At 41.1% G+C, this 18,130-nt stretch overlaps 1 protein-coding gene across 6 annotated transcripts in view; it reads left to right on the plus strand.

The window, feature by feature from the left end:
- SPHKAP (SPHK1 interactor, AKAP domain containing) overlaps window positions 1-10,900 on the plus strand; it is a 120,150-nt gene extending 109,250 nt beyond the window's left edge. The window contains exons 9-13 of one of the 6 annotated variants that reach the window (XM_039855341.1): window positions 93-119; window positions 1,668-1,754; window positions 4,020-4,072; window positions 4,162-4,349; window positions 9,035-10,900. In XM_039855341.1, coding sequence (XP_039711275.1) covers window positions 93-119; window positions 1,668-1,754; window positions 4,020-4,072; window positions 4,162-4,349; window positions 9,035-9,178 — 499 coding nt within the window. In that variant the 3' untranslated portion in view covers window positions 9,179-10,900. Of the gene's footprint in view, window positions 1-92; window positions 120-1,667; window positions 1,755-4,019; window positions 4,073-4,161; window positions 4,350-9,034 lie in introns of those variants that run through there. The other 5 variants (XM_039855342.1, XM_039855343.1, XR_005651240.1 and 2 more) reach the window with 5 other exon arrangements.
- The last annotated feature ends 7,230 nt before the right edge of the window (window positions 10,901-18,130 follow it).

Genomic DNA, 18,130 nt, shown 5'->3' on the forward strand with positions numbered 1-18,130 from the left:
ATGACAACTGTGATTTTTTTTTTTTTTTTAATAAGAGCTGCTATTACACCTGGTGTGTTTGATACTTTCTTTCTGGTTCATTTGTATTTCAGATGCAACCCAGGCTGGGTTTACATGAGGCAAGTGTTTCCACACTGTGTTGTGTTGTTTGGCCTAACTGTTCCTTCCCTCTCTCTCCCCTGCCCTCTGTATTGTTGCTTTGGGAAAGCTCGCGAGGAGCTATTGAGAGGTCGGATTTGATTGGACCCCAGCCAATCAGGACATATAAACTAAAAACTACCCCTCTGTGAGGAAAAATACAAAAAGAATCTTCACATTTCTGCCCAAAGTCTCATTTGGTGCTGGGCCAACAAGTCCACAGACTTTTTACAGAGCCCAGTTGAAAAATGGGATTCAGATGCATCTGGGTGTATGGCTCCATGGGAGTTTTACTTCTGGCAGTTCGGTCTGTTTAGATTTAAGAAAATTTTACAATGTTGACTAAGTGGTCTAAAATTCCAAAATTCAGACATAAATATCAATTTAAGAGTCCTAGACACAAAGCAATATTCTTCTGGGGATGAAAGGGAGGACCCCTGAGAACAGTGCTGAGAAACGTTATGATGTAGAAACAAAAAGCAAAGAGGATTTGAATCTTTGGGCTGAGCAGAAGTTTATAGGGTTAATTACTTCCAGCGTAGCGTTTGAGTCATCGAATTTCAATCAGTGAATGTATTTCGTTCCCCGACGCGAAACCAAAACGGGGATTTGAAGCGCAGGGCATCTAGTTGCTTTCTCATGGGATAGCCAAGCGAAGACTGTCCCCTTATGACACACCAGCTCTCCCCCTTTTATAAACTTTACCTGGAAGGGACATCACTGGAAAGTAGAGAAAGCATGAGGAAACTCGGTGGGTTTGGTGAAATTGGATTCATTCCATTTTGCAAGTACAGACAGAGCCTAAAAATCAGCTCAACTGCACTGTGTTTCAATAGATAAGTTTCAGGCCAGTAACTAGACCATATGTCGATTGCGCAACCTATGATAACAATGCAGTACGTGATGTCTCTTTCTCCGGGATCCGTAAGATAGCAGATGTCGCTCCTTCCCAAAGATGTTAAGATAAAGGAGCTATAAAACTTTGGTATTCCCCAACTTCGTACCTGTGAATTCTGTAGTTCCTTAAGAAAACAAGCCAAGTACATATCCTGTGGAATGCCCCGCAGAAAAGTCCCCTTTTGGCAAAGGGAAAACGTGCATCCACTGGTTTCTGTCAAAAGCAAGTAGGTAAGCGCTGCAGTATCTCTCCCAGGCAGCATTCTCAGTCAGAAGCACCTTCCTTTCTGGGGTTAAACCCCAGCACCCTTCTGCTGATAGATAAACATTCCCACTGTTTCTAGAATGAGGAAGAGAGTCAAGCTGATTGTCCACTAGGTGTGACTTACCAGATGTGACACCACTGTAGAAATTAGAAAAGATCGATGGTGGTGATGACATTGATTGGCTCGAGCCCCAAATGTCTTTTGTTATGTTTCCCCCTAATGTTGTCAGAAATAAATATCCCTTTAGGAGTCCTAGACACAAAGCAGTATTCTTCCGGGGACCAGAGGAAGGACAGCGGGCCGTCAGTGTCAGGAGTGTGGCCAGGTGGCGGAGACGCGTTAATATGTAAACTTTTGCTTTGTCAGCAATGGCGACAGTAGCGCCACTAGCAGTATTGGCATTACGGACCCGGACATTTATCAGGGAAGCATGCCATCTTCTCCCATGATTCAGTAAGTAGCCGCGGAGATGCAGTGAATGTGAGACCCACCACTCCACTTCCATCTGGCCATCCATTGTGGTCATCCAGGTCGTGCTCAGCCCCTGGTCTCATCATGTGTGTACTCCGCGGTCGGCAGGCATGTGTGGGTCCGTGTCACTGGAGCAGGAACTCGGGCCTAGAACAGCCCCAGCCTACCACTGCCTGCTTTCCGATCGCACATCTGCCCCCTGTGGTATCATCATTTCAGATAAAGCTTATCCATGACGTTAGAAATATATGTCGTTTTACCTAGCTGGACACGGAGAAGCAAAAATCCATTTACATTGGACTGTGCCAACCAACGAAGATGATCGTTCAATAGATTATAGTGTGAATGACTTTTCCTTTACTTGTAGACACCTGAGATTATCACTACTAAGAGTGTCCAGCACCAAATGGTGCTGTGACGTGTCATCCCCACACAGTAACTCTGCTCCCTGCAATGTGAGGACCTTTTGAAAGAGCAAGGGGAAAAAGCACGTAGAGGAGCACTCTACGTATAATGTAAGATATGGCCCAGAAAGAGAAGGCAACTTGAGGTCAGGACAACATCTAGAGCTTGTGATTCTTCTGGAAAACTAAATGAATCGACGCCTATTATTTTTTTGACCAATGACTTAGCTTACTATTTGGAGATTTCTGGAATTTCAGAAAAATGAAAATGAAATATAGGGCAGAATCTGCTCACTGATCTGTTTCCTCTGTTACTCTCTCTGGCTAAAGCATTTTTTGCTTTACTGTGTAATAAGTATCCTGCCTGTGGGAGTTCTCCTTAGTGACTGAAGGTGGCAATGCCTCCTTTCTTATTGCTCAAGGCCATTATTCACAAGCAGAGAAGCACATACACATTGTCTTGGGTTTGTTTTGTTTTATTTTGTTTTTGTTTTTGTTTTTGTCTTTTAAAGAGAACCAAAAAAAACAAAAAAACAAAAAACAAAAGAGAAAAAAAAAACGACGGTGGCACAAATTTATTTTTCTCCTTCAGGAAACATTTGTGAAGCTACTTTTTCCATCTTTCTTAATGGAGAAAGCTGCTGTGGGGGGATCCTGGGGCCCCACAGACAGTATGACTTCAAGGAAAACCAATACCACCAGCCACCACAGCATCGTACAGCTCTATGACAGCAGAAACTGTGCCCACCACATTTCATTTCACTTGTGTCGCTCGCATAGAGAGCTAACAGAAAATCTAGACCCCTAGAAAAGTTTCCATTCTTCAATATAATTATTAGGTATGCATGGACAAATGACTTTACTCTCTCTAGGAATAAAGTCACTAGGAATAAAATGAAATTTATCGGTCAGATCTTAGCAGTAACATAAAATATAAGGGAGAATCTTCTCTCATAAAAAGATACATTCTTAAGAGCCCCTGTACTTTAATTTTCAGACAGGACAAAAATATAGGACAACCACGGGCCTCTCCAAATGATCACTTCCTTTCAGCAGCTGGGCCACATGTTCTCATTTTGGAAGCGTTTGCTGAGTCTATCCACTACATTCAAGGCCCCCTAATAAGTACTCATTATACAAAAACATCTCAAATATGTCTAATTAAATACTTCAGTTATGGATCTCTAGTTCTAAACCACCTTCTGCCCACTACATCCTCTGATTTAAAAAAAAGAAAAGAAAAAGAAAAATTTTTAACTAATTGAAATATTTTTTGTACAGTTTGGGTTCTGTAGTTCATTGATTATCTCCTCTTACTTCAGATCAAAGAACCATATACATGTAGAAAAAATATTTTTTTAGGCTAAAATGCATATTTATGTTAGTGTCATAGTTTAGAAAAAAATCATTATGTCAAGATGGAAACATATGGTCCTTTAAAGGACCATATGTAAAATACAGAAGGATAAATCCTCAAATCAGAACTAACTACCTACCTAATCTATCTCTCCTTGATGATAACCTCTGAAGGTTTATGGAAAGAAGATCGAGGAGAATAGTATTCCTCTCTCGGAGTCTCTAACACCCGTTATCTCAACTAAAACTATGCAGTTTATCTGGCCTTTTTCTTTGGTTTTTTAGGGGCAGCATATTTATTAAAGAGCCCATAGTCCTATGTTAAGCCAGTTTGATATTTCCCTAGTATTACTTCACCCGATGAAAACGATAAATAAGGAATAAACTTCAGAAACTTTTAGATCAATGAAACCCATAGCCTCATCTTCGATTTACAGCTTCCACTTCTTAAATATGACCAACCATATACTGTTGTTTTCTCCCAAAGTGAATTAGTAGAAGAAAAGGAAATTCTTCACGGGCAGCCAGAACACATAGAGGGTAAGCCACGTTCCCATAACTTCAACCCACAGTTGTCTACGATCTCCCTGCACAAAGCGTAGTAAGGCTGTGTGGTTGTGTCTCCTCAGAAGGTGCCTCCCAACTGCCAGCGGGAGCAGCCGGTGATCGCCAGGGGAGCCTGCTGGTGATCAACTTTGACCTGGAGCCGGGACGTCCTGACGCTGAGCTTCGAGCCACTCTGCAGTGGATAGCTGCCTCTGAACTTGGCATCCCCACCATCTACTTTAAGAAATCTCAGGAAAGCAGAATCGAAAAGGTACTGTGCTCCGCATTTGGATGTCAGTAGAGCTGGTGTCTTTATCGCTGCTAGAAACTCAGTGAGTTCCCAGTTAAAGCATTTGAATTAATTGGAGTTCTTTCTTCTTCACTTTTCACCTTCAAATTATGACCAGATCTTTGAAGACTTCCACCTGCATAAATGTAATCATGATTACCGTTTCTTTGACCAAGTTTGTCTCAGCTAGTTAGTGACAATGAGAAAGTAAATTGAAGAGATGGGAACTTTTCAGAGTCTGGTTTTTTTTAATGTTTCTTTACTCAGAAATAAACCTCTTCATAATACTCATTTACGTAAAAGGTAGAAGGAAAGGCTTGATATACACCAGTAACCAAAGTGAGGCCACATCTAATCTCTTATTCCATTTTATGAGCCAAGTGGTGGAAAGACAATAAGAGAGAAAATGTTGATGGTATTGACTGTTAACTTATTTCAAAAACACTACCCTTCAAGTCTCAGTTTTGAAGTACATAGCAAAAGAAGGAATAATAAAGAGGATTTAGACACTGTCTTAGCCAGCATAGGCTGCTATAACAAAACACTATAGACCGAATGACTTAAACAACAGACTTTTATTCATCACAGTTCGGGAGACTTAAAGTCCAAGATGAATGTGCCTACGGATTTAGTTCCTGGTGGTGACTCCTCTCAGAGCAGAGAGAGAGCTCTGGTGTCTCTTTCTCATCATATAAAGGCATGAATCTCATCCGTGGAAGCGCCCTCTTCATGACCTTATCTAAACCTATTTATCTCCCAAAGGCCCCAGCACCCAGTGCTATCACACTGTGTGGTAGGACTTCAACATATGAATGTTAAGGGAACACCGGTATTCAGTCCATAATATAGATACTAAGTCTTTTCATTTGTAAATGTAAGAAATTGTCTTGAACTGATCCCTTTAGTCATGGTTCTCAAACTCAATATGTGCCAGAGTCACCTGGGGAGCTTTTATAGACCCTGATGCGATGCTCTGGCCAATTAAATCAGAATCTCCTCTTGGGATGAATGAAATTCAAGCATCGGAGTTTTCCAAAGTTCCCTGGTGGTTCCTGAGCACAGCCAAGGCTCTATAGGCCATAATTTCAGGAGCAATGTAAAGACCAGCTCATTTGTGCTTAATGGAACAGAATTCCACCTTGTAGCAAAAGAAGGTAGCTACCTTCAGAAACTTATGTTAAATGTTTCCCAAAAAATCACACAGCTTGCAACAGCTCCCATAGAGTTCACCATATGATTTGGTTAACGGTCAATCTAATTTAGTAAATGCACCTGAGACTGTAAAAGATACTTTTCTTCAAATGAATCTGCCAATATCATCACAGGATGTAAATTCTTCCAGTTTCCTAAGACAAAACGTTTACTCAAGGAAATGCCAATTATGACATATACAAAGGGAGTCTAATTATTATTGATTCTAAAATAGCAAGAAATGAAAAATTATGACTTACTTTTCAATGAACTGGGAAATAAAATCTGATCCCTGACACACGAAAGCTGATTATGAAATCACCAAGGCAATCACATGGGCAGTGAAAGATCTGGGACCAGCTGCTGTTTAGAATATGGCTCTGAAAGGCTATGGTAATGAGCTGAAAATGTCCTTTTCTGGCTACTTCACAATCTTAGCTCCATTTTTATCTAGAAAGTTTTATAAGTGGAGGGAGAAAAGAAAGTATAAGACCTTCCTGTTCATCAGCCCTGCAGATGTATCAAGGTCTCAACGCCTGAGATTAACTCATCACTGCCTCAGAGCAGGCTATATTTAGTAGGACCAGATCTCTTTTAAAAGCTGTATTATTGAGATATCAACCTGGATTTAGGAATCATGAGAGAAACTCTAGCCTGGGATTATTCTACAAACTACTGGCAACGTGGCCTCGCTGGTGGAGTATTTCGATAACTTTGGGCCAGTCAGCGACATCCTGTGGTCATCACCACACTGGGAGACTCTCCTTCAGCAGGTCCCAGGTAGAGAGAAAGAAGCTGATCTTGGGCTTCCAGAAAGGTCTGTAGCAGAGAGGCTTCTGGGAAGGGTTTGGAAAATATTGGCATCCGCCCCAAGCTTTAATTCTCTTTTACGGCAATGACACAGAGATAAAAGATGGGAACAAAAGGGTGGTCCAGTGTGCCAGGATGTACAGCAAGAAAAAAGAAAGAGGCTTAGGCCAATTCTATAGCTGTGTCCTTTATGTTGATTGCATCTTTATAAGACACGTTCAAGGAAGGGAGACACCCTCAGGCAGGTATCTAGCCTAAGGCCGCTGGTGACCGTTGAGGGAAATCTTGATGAGAAATCAACACCTATGAGCCTCTCTCAGTGAGACCTCAGAAACTCGATGTTCATGCTCCTGCACCAAGAACACCTACTTTCTAGACTTCTGGTAAGAGCTGGAAAAGCCTGATTAATCAAATCATGCAAAGACATCCTAGCCTTTCTGTCCTTCTCTTTGATGTCTCGTGTTCTTCCCACTTGGTCCAATATAAAACATGCCTTGGACCATTTATATACACCAAGATATAAGTAACAGCTCACAAAGTTGTTTTTATGCATCTTCATGACTTATTTATAGCTGCTGGCAATGTTCCCCTATCTGAGGGTATTTGCTCTTTAAGCAAAGCCTTAACCTAAAGGATTAAGCTCTCTAAAATTTTAGGAATCTGATAGACAGGAAGTTAGGCAGAATTGTGAGGGGTCCCAAACAACTATGAGTCTCTAAAATTCTATCACTGAGACCAATGGAGCTGAATGGAGCCAGCAGTCCCTTGCTGTTGCAGTGAAGAGTGAGGAAGGGTCTTGGGTGTCCCACCCCGACAACATCCACTGTCAGTCGCTGTGCGACAAGAGACATGCCCCACGACCAGCTTTTAGTTGGATCCTTGCCCACTACTATTGATTGCCCCAATCTAGGCTTTGTTCAGCCTTTTCCTAAATCCATGGCTTCCGACCATTTTTGTGAAACATGCTATCAAAGAAAATTATTGAATAAACAACCCCAGGATATGCATATTTATTTTTTAATTACATATGTGCAAATACATTACGTAAAACTCAGGGATGAATACTTAGACAAGGTCCATCTGCAATGATTCTGAGTGTCACTTGTATTTAAACAGTCTTCTTGACCGTTTGAATGTATTTGACTTACATATGGTCATTCACGCCCTCTGTCACTCAGCATATATTTATTGAACATCAGTTAGGTACAGGCACAAGACATTAAAAGATGGCTAAGATGTTGTCCTTCCCCGGGAGGTTATCATTTATAATATAGTTGCCATCAGCCTCCCATCTGTCTCCCTTTTTACGTCATCCTAAAACTCTTTGAGATAATGTTTATGTTTCCATGCATTAAAAGTTAAGTATTTCATTTTCCCGCATAAAAAATTGCTTTATTCTGACTAAGCCAACACAAGGCGAGTGAGTACAATAAAGCGCTGATTTCTGTAACTGTGCGAATAGTTGGTGCCATCACAGCTGGGAGAAGGAACATAATTTAATAGGAGCTCTTTATAAGCAAACTTCTCAGTAATTGAAATGAATTAACGAATTCAAGCTGGAGAGAAGGAAAAAGACAGATAGAAATTAGCATTTCAGTTTCTGGCTCATCTTAAAAAATCTGAGCAAACACAAAAAAAAGAGCAAGCAGAGCCAAAAATCCTAGAAGGAAACATTGAAGAAATAGTAACTAACCCACAACCCTCATCTCTTTAATAGGTCTTTCTCCTTCTTAGCAGCCTGTTCTTTTCTCACTGTGATCCAAATAAGTATCAATGCCATATCCTTCCACTGCCCAAAAGCAGAATCAGCACTGTGATGGAGTGTTAGAAAAACGGACATCCTACTACCAACATTTCACCTCTCAGACCCTCAACCTTACGGTTGACGGAACGGAGTGAGAGCACATACATGAAAGTGTTTCCTATAAGTTTTAGCTCTTTAATAATTGTTACTTTTTTTTTTTAGTATCTAAGGATTTTGTGAGGTCTTCACACTAGGCTTCATCCCATAGTTTCGTGAAGGAAATAAATGATTCCAATATTTGAGTGCACGATTCACCTGTAGTCAAAAACTTTCTAAGTTGTGACCAATGAAAGCTAGCAGCAGTAACCAGGGTGATTAATCTAGGGTTTTTACACAATTTTTCCTTTTCCTGTTGCAATGAAAAGCGAACTTCTTATGATGATGGTGGAGGGGACTTTTCAAGATGGAATGAGGAAACAGTAGGTGACCCAACCCGAAAGTTTAGCACTCGGTTGATTTGGCCTAACTATACACATCCAAATGAGAGATTATTTGTGACACATATGGAAGAGATTGGGAGCCATACTACACAGTTCTGTCAGAGAAAGTTTAATCCAGAGAAAAGCAGACCTGACGAAACTCTTCATCTAAAAGACATTTCAGACTCTTAGAAGAATTCCATCTCGTCTGTCACAATCAACGAATGGCAGCTGCTGTGAGGAAAAGTCCCTGTCAGTTGAAAGAACTCTCTAGTAAGCCTAACTGTCTTGAAAGAAAATAAACTGTCCTGGAAAATAGTACCACGTCACCGGAGATCTTTAAAAGTAACCTGCAGAGCCGTTGGCTTTGCAAGAGCGGTCGAATGAGACGACTTTGAAGATCCTCTGTGATATGTGAGTTCTAACTCTGTGCTTTACTTTAGTTTCTAGATGTCGTGCGGCTGGTTCATCAAAAGTCCTGGAAAGTGGGAGATATCTTTCATGCCGTTGTTCAGTACTGCAAAATGCACGAGGAGCAGAAAGATGGGACCCCAAGTCTCTTCGATTGGCTGCTGGAACTGGGCTAAGGCAGCCATGTCGTGTAGAGTGTTCCTTCCCTCCATTTTAGCTTAGATTATAGTGATTTGCTCTAAATGCTCTAAACTTTCTCAAGACATTGCATCACGTTAGCAGAGCTATAAAAAATCTGCTGCTCAAGTCTACTGCACACGGAATAAATCTGAGGAAAAGCAAAATGTAGATTTGTACAAATCAGTACAACCTGTGGGTGAGTTCAAAAAGGTTTGTATTTAAACGGCTGGGAAAACAGAAACTTTAATGGGCCTCAAATTAAAAGCTTATAACCAGGCCCAAACTCTAGGCAAGCTGTACTTGCATATTTTTCATAATATAAAATATATAATGTCTTCAATTATGTGAATCAACTGGAAACAAAGTCGCTGGTCAAAAATAACTTTGTAAACTATACTGTAACCATTATGTTACTTTTTTTGAAAAGATTAAGGAGGCGTCAGCCCAACTGAACACCTAAGATATGGGTAAGAGATTTCCAGAAGTTTGATATGAAAGATTTTCACTTTCAGACCAATATCAGTGGCTACGAACAGAAATGCAGGAGTATTATCAGTGTCGTCTACTGGGGTGATTCCATTTATTCACTGCAATCTGCTGATGAATATTTCATGTCTCCCCCACCATATCTGGGTTCCTGGCTCACCAGAAAGCTACAGGTGTTTGACTGAGAGAGAGAAAGATTGAAGATTGTCTTGTTTCCATCTCTGTATTACTTGGTTAACATGATGATGGAATTCATACCCTAAGAATAAACAGTCTTTGAGAAAAAAGTCTTTGGGATAAAATCTGCTTGTGTATGAAATTATAAAAAATATAAACTTTTATTTTATTTTTATTGTAAATTATGAGAGATTGTTATCTTAAATCAAGTTGGCTTAGAGGTTTATAAAATATGAAGAGATTATTGTCTTAAGCCACATTTTGACACTTTGAGTTCAGTGATTTCATTATAAATGTGTTGCTACTCGTGTGGCCCACCTACTACTCACATGGCATTCATAATGACAAACGCAGGATTTGACATAACCAGTTGGATCACAGACTCTTCCTGATTCAAAGATATTGACATTTAATTTGGGAAAAGGAAAACCTTATCACATTTAAGTATCTTAATAACAGAGATTTAGTGTTTTGAAAAGTAAAGTACCTAACTTCTCCCTAATTAATCTTCTTTCCTTTAGACTAAATGAGCTACACTGGCTTTTATTTTCTTCATCAAAGAAAGAGTTTATTAAAGATTTCAGGAAACACTATGCTTTTACACTATTTTTAAAGATCATGAAGTCATTTTAAATGTGAACAAAGCCCCATGCTAGCAATGCTGGCCTTAAGCATCCATCCATATCTTGAAATGTCAACAAAGCTTCCTTATAAGCCACACTTCCCTTCCCACCCAGGAATCTGTCCCAGGACTCATTAAGCATTTATTACAGAAATGGTCCAAATTTAGGTTATTCATGCAATTTGACACATTAATCAAATGTCAAATTTTAAATTTACTCATCATCTCAAGCTGAAATTTCTTTGGGATACTAAATGGAAAAGGATCTATTTATTTTATTAACAATCCCAGAATATTGTATGTAGACTTTTCTTGTGCTCGAATGAATGTTTACTTATTCTACAAAGCACAAATACTGAATTGTAACCATGTGATGAAGTTATATATGTTGTACTTAACATTGCAAACTTATCAATAAATTTCTGTTGCCAAATTGTTGGCCATTTTTTCTCCAAGAACTTTAAGCCCCTCATAGAAAAAATTAGTCACAGCGTGATTGGATGAACATAGATGTAGCCCTTAGACAAGTTTTGCTGTCCCACTTTTGGTTTTTGAATGAGCAAATGTTCTTTGATTAAAGTTGCTAGCATCAGGAACACTCACATAAATCAGCGTTTTTCAACCTTGGCGCTATTGACATTTGGAGCTGGATGATTCTCTGTTGCAGAGGGTTGTCCCGTGCATCATAGGCTGTGCAGCAGCACCCCTGGGTCCTACCCACTAGATGCCAGTATCCACTTCCTCCCAGTTATGGCAACCAAAAATGTCTCCCAACATTGCCAAACATCTTCTAGAAAATTTGCCACTGGCCGAGGACTTCCGGCTGAGGACCACTGGTATAAATAATGCATTGAAGGGGCAGAGCCCGAGGCTCTAGGAGGCCTTAAGGTAGAGAAGCTATTAGCTCCTGTCTGGGGAATCCCAGCAGGAACCCGAAACCCAGGCATTCTCTCTCCACCCTGCCAAGGCCCGTGGGCCGTGGCCTTAACGGTAAATTGGAGGAACAGAAGAAAAAGGCACAAGACAAACAAGCAGTCTTCAGGCCTGAGGATAAACTAACCTAGAGCTAAACTTATCAGACTTAGAAGTAAGTGGATCAGTGCTCTTCGAATTCAGGAAATACATTATTAGAATTCATGCAAAGAAGGCACTGAGACTCCCGGGCACTTTATTCACTAATAAGAAGGCATGAATATGCTTATGTAAAGAAGAATTCTCTAGTCAGCCAGAGGGTAATGTCAAATAAAAGCAAACTCTGGACAGTATAAGGAGAGTTGATTTGACAGCATTATTGCAAGAGGGGGAGAGGGACTGTAGCGATGGAGGAGGGAATCGTTGAAATAGCCGGAACGCTCCAGCCGTGAGATGTGCAAGTGTCTTGAGGGTTAGGCAAAAAGGAGTTTACTTTACAGAGAGGAGTAACCAAGGCCCAAAAGGACCAGGTGTGGAAAGCGGGATGGACAAAACGAGGCAGAGGGAAGTAACATGATGAGACAGCAGGTCAGAAAACGTTTTATCCTGAGCTCAGCCCGTTCTCAGGAGGATTCCTTGAGGACAGTCTAAGGACGGGTCAAAGTTCAGGGCCTGGAGAAAGCAGACGAGCTTAACTAAAATTTGGTTGACAAGCATTTTGTCCCAGTGGATCAGTAGATGCAAACAGTTCAGCTTATCATTTATGAGGCATAGGATGGGAATTCGGAAGGTCCTTGTCAGAGGCTAACGAAGGAGCATCCATGAGTCTAAGGCCTGGAGTTTAGCTCCAAGGAGCCAGTCAAAGGCATGACCTGAAAACTGGCCTCTTTTAAGAACGAGCAGGGTTTGAGCAACTCAAACCTTCCAAGTTAACGCTTTCCTGCACAAGCATTTATTGTCATCTGCTTTCTAGCATGGTAAGCTGAACACGTGTCTCTGTCAATCACTGTGAAGTCCTTCAGGATGGCACAGGCTTTTACTCATCATCTGTGGATTCCGCCATAGTCCCTAGCATGCCTTGTCCACAGTAGACATCGAATTGAAATGGCAGAGCTAATAGGCCTTGGCTAACTGAGGCTTTGATTTACAGCTAATGATGTTCAACCATCAATGCTAGAAACACAATTTTACATTAATGTTCTTCTTTGCTTATCAGAGACTGCTATCTGGCATATAAAGCTGCTCAAGATTTTTTATGAAATTACTTTTGGAGTAATGCAAGGAAACTTTCTATAAGAATCTGCCTTTTACTTTAATTATGTAAGAACGTTTGACCCAAGGAACTGAAAAATATTTTCGCTGTTGGAACAAATTTAAGGGATATTCAGGGAATTATCAGCAGGACTTGGAGGACAATCGAGTGCAAATAGGTTTGAATTCAATGGTCCGAGAGGGGGAAATAATTTGAGCCTCCCTTCTCATCAGCAAAAATTGTTTATGCTCAGACAAACAAAACGCTAATCCACCATCATTGTTGCAAGAATCCATTGGCCATCTAAAATTTCACTTCTCGAAACCGTCCCTTCAAAAACGTCTCCTTGTAGAAGACAATCTGGTGACAGCCAGAGGGGAGGGAGGGTCGGAGGACTGGGAGAATGGGGTGAAAGGCTAAAGAAGTATAAATTAGTAGTCACAGGGATGGGGAGCACAGCATAGGGAATGCAGTTAGCATTAATATATTGGCTAGGTGGAGGACCAGGGGAGGGAGGGAGCAATTAGGAGGATCGTGTTATAAACTATATAAATGTCTAACGAATGTACTGTATACTTGAAACTAATAGAATAAAATTTTTTAAAAAAGGCCATCCATTAACAAGAAAAAAAAAAGCTCAAAAAAAAAAAATGCCTCTCTTTTCAAAGTCCCATATCCGGTCTCACGTTCTCCTTTTCAATTTTCACATCTGATTCCTATATCTTCCCCTTCCATCCTTCATTAAACACTTACCAACAATTATTTACTTGCCTTCAGAAGAGTCCCACTGCTTTGTCGAATGCTGTCCAATGTACCCACTTTACTCTCCACCGTTTGCTTTTCTGGCCTAGAACATGGCGGGGAGTCCAGACTCTCCCATGACACCGAGCACCACAAAACCCGGATGCAAAGACTGCGTCAGGGCCCAAACCCGTATACACGCACAACACACGCCTGCATCATCACCTTACAGACAGTGGCATGAAGCACAGGTAAAGCAGGAGCAAGAGGTTCTCTTGTCACAGAGAAAAGCAGAATGACTCGTCATTTGTTCAGATAGAATGAAGGTGAACAAAACAAGGAGAGCCTCTCGCTTTAAGTACCGGATTCTTTTCCATGCCTGTGTGTGCCATTTGGGAAAGTTACTTTTGCCTGCTATTCAAGCAACAGGCCAATTATCTCAATCCTTGCCTTGTTTTTAGTGATAAAGGCAATAGGTCACATATTAACCTTTTAGGAAACTCATACAAATGTCTCACAAAGCCTCACTAAATTAGATCAGTTATTTCTTCCTTCATTTTTGACATTATGATCTTATTAAAATCAAGCGCAGGGATGTACGAGAAAAGAGCAGTTACACAGTCCCAGCGGCACGTGTCCTCCGGCATATTACTAAATGTTCTGGAACATTTTGTCTTCTTTTTTAGTATAACAAATCAAATTATGTGGATCACACGGGCTAGGAGATCACTTCCTCCGCCAAAACATTCTACGAATTGCTGTTTGGCAGAGACAAGGGTAAAGGTGATATCGACTGGAGGAGAAAACCTATTGTATGGAATTCAATGTCTCAGGAAAATAAAGAGTAAAAGAGGCCTCCGGTTTGTTTCTTTGTTTCCTCAGTGCCTGGAGCAAGAGGCAGAGAAATCAAGTTTTGAACAATTCTGGAATTAGAGGCGAGAAAACGTTTCAGAATTTTCAGAGGGACACACACAGATGCACAAAATGTAGTCGTAATTGTTAACTTGTGTGAGGTCTAGGATCTTTTAAAAATCTGAGGGAAACTGAACACAGACAGAATTCAGGGGTTCCTTGTACAGTTCCAGGGGGATCGTTCATGCCATTTTCCTCATCCTGCTCTGTATTCTACGTCTGCAGAAAGTGGAGCCCACGTCTTCTTCATATGCTACCAGAGCCCCTCGCTCTGGTGCCTAATATATCTTGCTATCTAATGGATCCTCAATACATGTTTGTTTAAAAAAAAAAACCCTAGAAGCTGTGTATTTATGAGGAAAGCATGTCCAAAGGGCCGATTCTAACTAAAAGAATCCTATAATTTAAAGGTATTTTTGCATAGAACACATCCTCATCAAAGGAAGGAAGAGAAAGAAAGAAAAAGAAAGAGAGAGAGAGAGAGAGAGAGAGAGAGAGAGAGAGAGAGGAGAGAGAAAGGGGAAAGAAAGAAAGAAAGAAAGAAAGAAAGAAAAAGAAAAGAAAGAAAGAAAGAAAGAAAGAAAAGAAAGAAAGAAAGAAAGAAAGAAAAAGAAAGAAAGAAAAGAAAGAAAAGAAAGAAAGAAAGGAGGAGGGAGGGAGGGAGGGAGGGAGGAGGGAGGGAGGGAAGACAGAAAGAGAGAAGAGAGAAAGAAACGGAAGGAAGGAAGGAAACAAAAGGGAGGGAGGGAGATCGAAAAGAGAGAAAGGGAGGAAAGGGAAGGAAAGAAAAGAAAGAAAATGAAGAAAGCTTAACTCTTCAAGAAATGCACTACTTTTAAAGTAAGAAAATACTAAATCCAGCAGAAGTACAGAGTTGAATTTATATAACTTATGTCCTTGCTAATACAGGACACAATAATGGCCACCTTGGTTGCTTCATGCTGCCGTCACGGCCCAAGGTCCCTTTCACACTCCTAAAGAGATGCCCGTTCAGCGGCAGTGGCTTCTTCCAGACCCCAGGGATGTGGTCCTGATGCTGATCCCCAATCGAGCCACGTGGATGTCTTCTTCCTTCTTGCAGATTCACTGAAAACAAGTTAACAGGTCTAACCACCTGCTACTCAAAGCAAATGAAACATAGTACTTTTAATTAAAAATACACTAATTTCAGTGGTTTAGATAGTAAATTTAACGTTATTTTTTTTTTAATGAACAAAAAAGTCATTAAAAAATGCACCAACTCCAACAGAACTCCACCGTATACCTCTGAGAAATAAGAAGCCGTTTTTTTGTAACAGCCTGTTTGTGTCTGGCTAAGCATTTCTTGACATTTCCACATAAGCCTTTGCAAGCCTAGTATCCAACTCGCAAAAAAGAGATTTTTGAAAAGGAATTCAGCAGAATGCCTGCCATTCTGATTGGCATTCGTATTTAGCCATTCGTTCCATAAACATTTATTTGGTACCAGGCGTGCCAAGCACCATTCTAGATGACATAAAATGTAATAGAGAATAGACAAAGTCCTTGGCATTTTAGAATTTCCATTCTTGTGAGAATTACAGATGATGACCCATAATAAAAATACCACATAAAATAAATTTAATTGATCACGTAGCAGAGAAAGGATTAAAGAGTCATGGGACATGTAACTTTAGCTCATGCCTAACCCCTAACAGCTTCAATTTCCTCTTTAGGTAAATTCGAAAGTTTTTGAAGAAGTCAAAATTATCACTTGAAATGGTCCCTGACCACTTATTAGTTAATATAAATATAAGATTTTGGGTACTAAGTAAGGAAGTGGTGACAAAGTCAGCTACTGTCTGCACTTCAGTGTAGCTGGCTTGTTACCATGGCGACATCCACACACGTTTTTTGGCCAATGGCGACGACAGGGGTTGAAGAATTAGCTCTTTTCCAAAGAACAGAGCTGTTCATGGAGCCGACACATCCTTATTCTTTGAGCGGTTTTTCCTCTCACCCCCTTGTCTCTCGAGCTATAAACTTTGCCACCCTCAGCTGAGATCCTAACACATCTCCTTCGTGACATGTTCTGAACTCTCTCCAGCTCTTGCCCTCCCTGCAAGAGCACACAGGACGATGAGGCCGGACCACGCTGTCGTCTGCGGCATGGAATCTCGCCTTTTGGAATGTCAAGGGCAGTGCTGTCGCCATCAGACCTCCTCTGACTAATAAATAAACAACATTTCAAAATAAATTAATTAATTCCTGGAAGAGAATGAATTTTCCTGACTGAGCGAGGAGACTTTGGCAAGCCCTTGAGCTGGCAGGTATGACGTCAGCTCATGACGATCTGACCGAAGTCCAAGCACGGTCCAATTCTAAAGATTCTGTAAATAGAGGACAGCCTTGGCAAGAAGCTGCCTGGTGTTAATTAGCCCACATTTTACTAATGGTTTCTCCATCTGTGCTCCTTGTTCAAGTCCATGCAGTTCAATTGAGTAAAGAAAGAAATTACAGACCCAATTATGCAGATGAGGAAATTAAAATTCAGAGGTGTGAGGGGACCCAATCAAGGTATGAAAGAATAATAATAATAACCTGGGATAGATGCAGGCTAGACTAAGCTCATCAGACCCCAGCTTTCCCTTATTGGAACACTTATTGGTTCAAGGATGGAACTTAAATTGGCCCAAACTGAAGGGAAGGAATTACAGAGAGCTCTCTCTCTCGCTCTCTCTCTCTCTCTCTCTCCCTCCTTTCTCTCCTTCCCTCCCTCCCTCTCTCACTCTTGTCCTCTCTCCTCCAAACTCCAACAAAAATTGAAGAGGCAAGCATTTCCCTGGTTGCTTCTGGCAGCCAACTTGCAAATGTAAATGGTTTAAAAAACAATCTAAGTGACATGAGGCAAACCAAAAACGTGGTGCATTTTTAAATGTATTCAACTACTAGGCCAACTGTGTTTTGTCAAATTTCTTTTTGCTGCCCCAATGTGAATATAGGGTAGACCTCATAGTTCCTGGTCACTTTCATTACTTAGATCTCCAGCCAGTCTAATCCAATTTATAATCTGGCTCTTGTGTGTGATTAAAAGCTCTTGTCCCCTGCTCCTAAGCTCCAGCCAGGCTTTGGCCTGAGAGCTCGCATGGGGAAGAGGGAGAGTGTATGCTGGTTTTCTTCATCCTCCTCTAGTATTTCTCTTTCTGTCTCCATCAGTCCTGGGCACTGGGGCTAGGGAAGAGAAACAGGGAAAACGTTTCTTTATCTGGAAGTGCAGCTGCAATTCTCTGTTGACCGCGATTGCTTCTCTAGTTAATACCGCCCCACTGGCAATGCCATCCTAAAGGCAGGAACCCAAACGTCTTCTTTCCCACAGGATACATGAGTGAGTGTTTTGGAGGACCCAAGGGGGTCACTCTTCGCATTTCTCTAAAGTGAGAAACACAACTCCAATGCTACCTTTACTTCTTCTTTCTGCAGCCAATGACCAACCCCCATTCCCTACCCTCTCCCCCCGCCATCACCCCATCAGAGGCTCCTGTTCCTGGTTCTCAACCCTCTTGGGTAGGGTACCAGCAAAACAGCTCAAGCACAGTCACCTAACACAACAGGGATAATCAGGAAAGAAATGATTTCAAAGTCGGCCAGATAAGTAAGAGACAACTGTTCCTTTCTTTTTCACTCTCTTCCACACTAATCTGTCGGAGTAATTGAAACCAAGAAAGCAGGACCAGCTACATCATTTGCAGGCCTCAGGGCAAATTGAAAATTAAGAATTTCAAGATGGCGACGGCAGAGCATTAAGCCAAGCACAAGGCCTTTCTGAGCGTGAGGACCCATGTGACTGCTCAGGTGGCATGACCCTGTGGTTCTAGAAGACCGACTGGA

Source organism: Pteropus medius, unplaced genomic scaffold (genome assembly GCF_902729225.1).
Source record: "Pteropus medius unplaced genomic scaffold, Ma_sr-lr_union100, whole genome shotgun sequence".
Classification (NCBI taxonomy): domain Eukaryota; kingdom Metazoa; phylum Chordata; class Mammalia; order Chiroptera; family Pteropodidae; genus Pteropus; species Pteropus medius.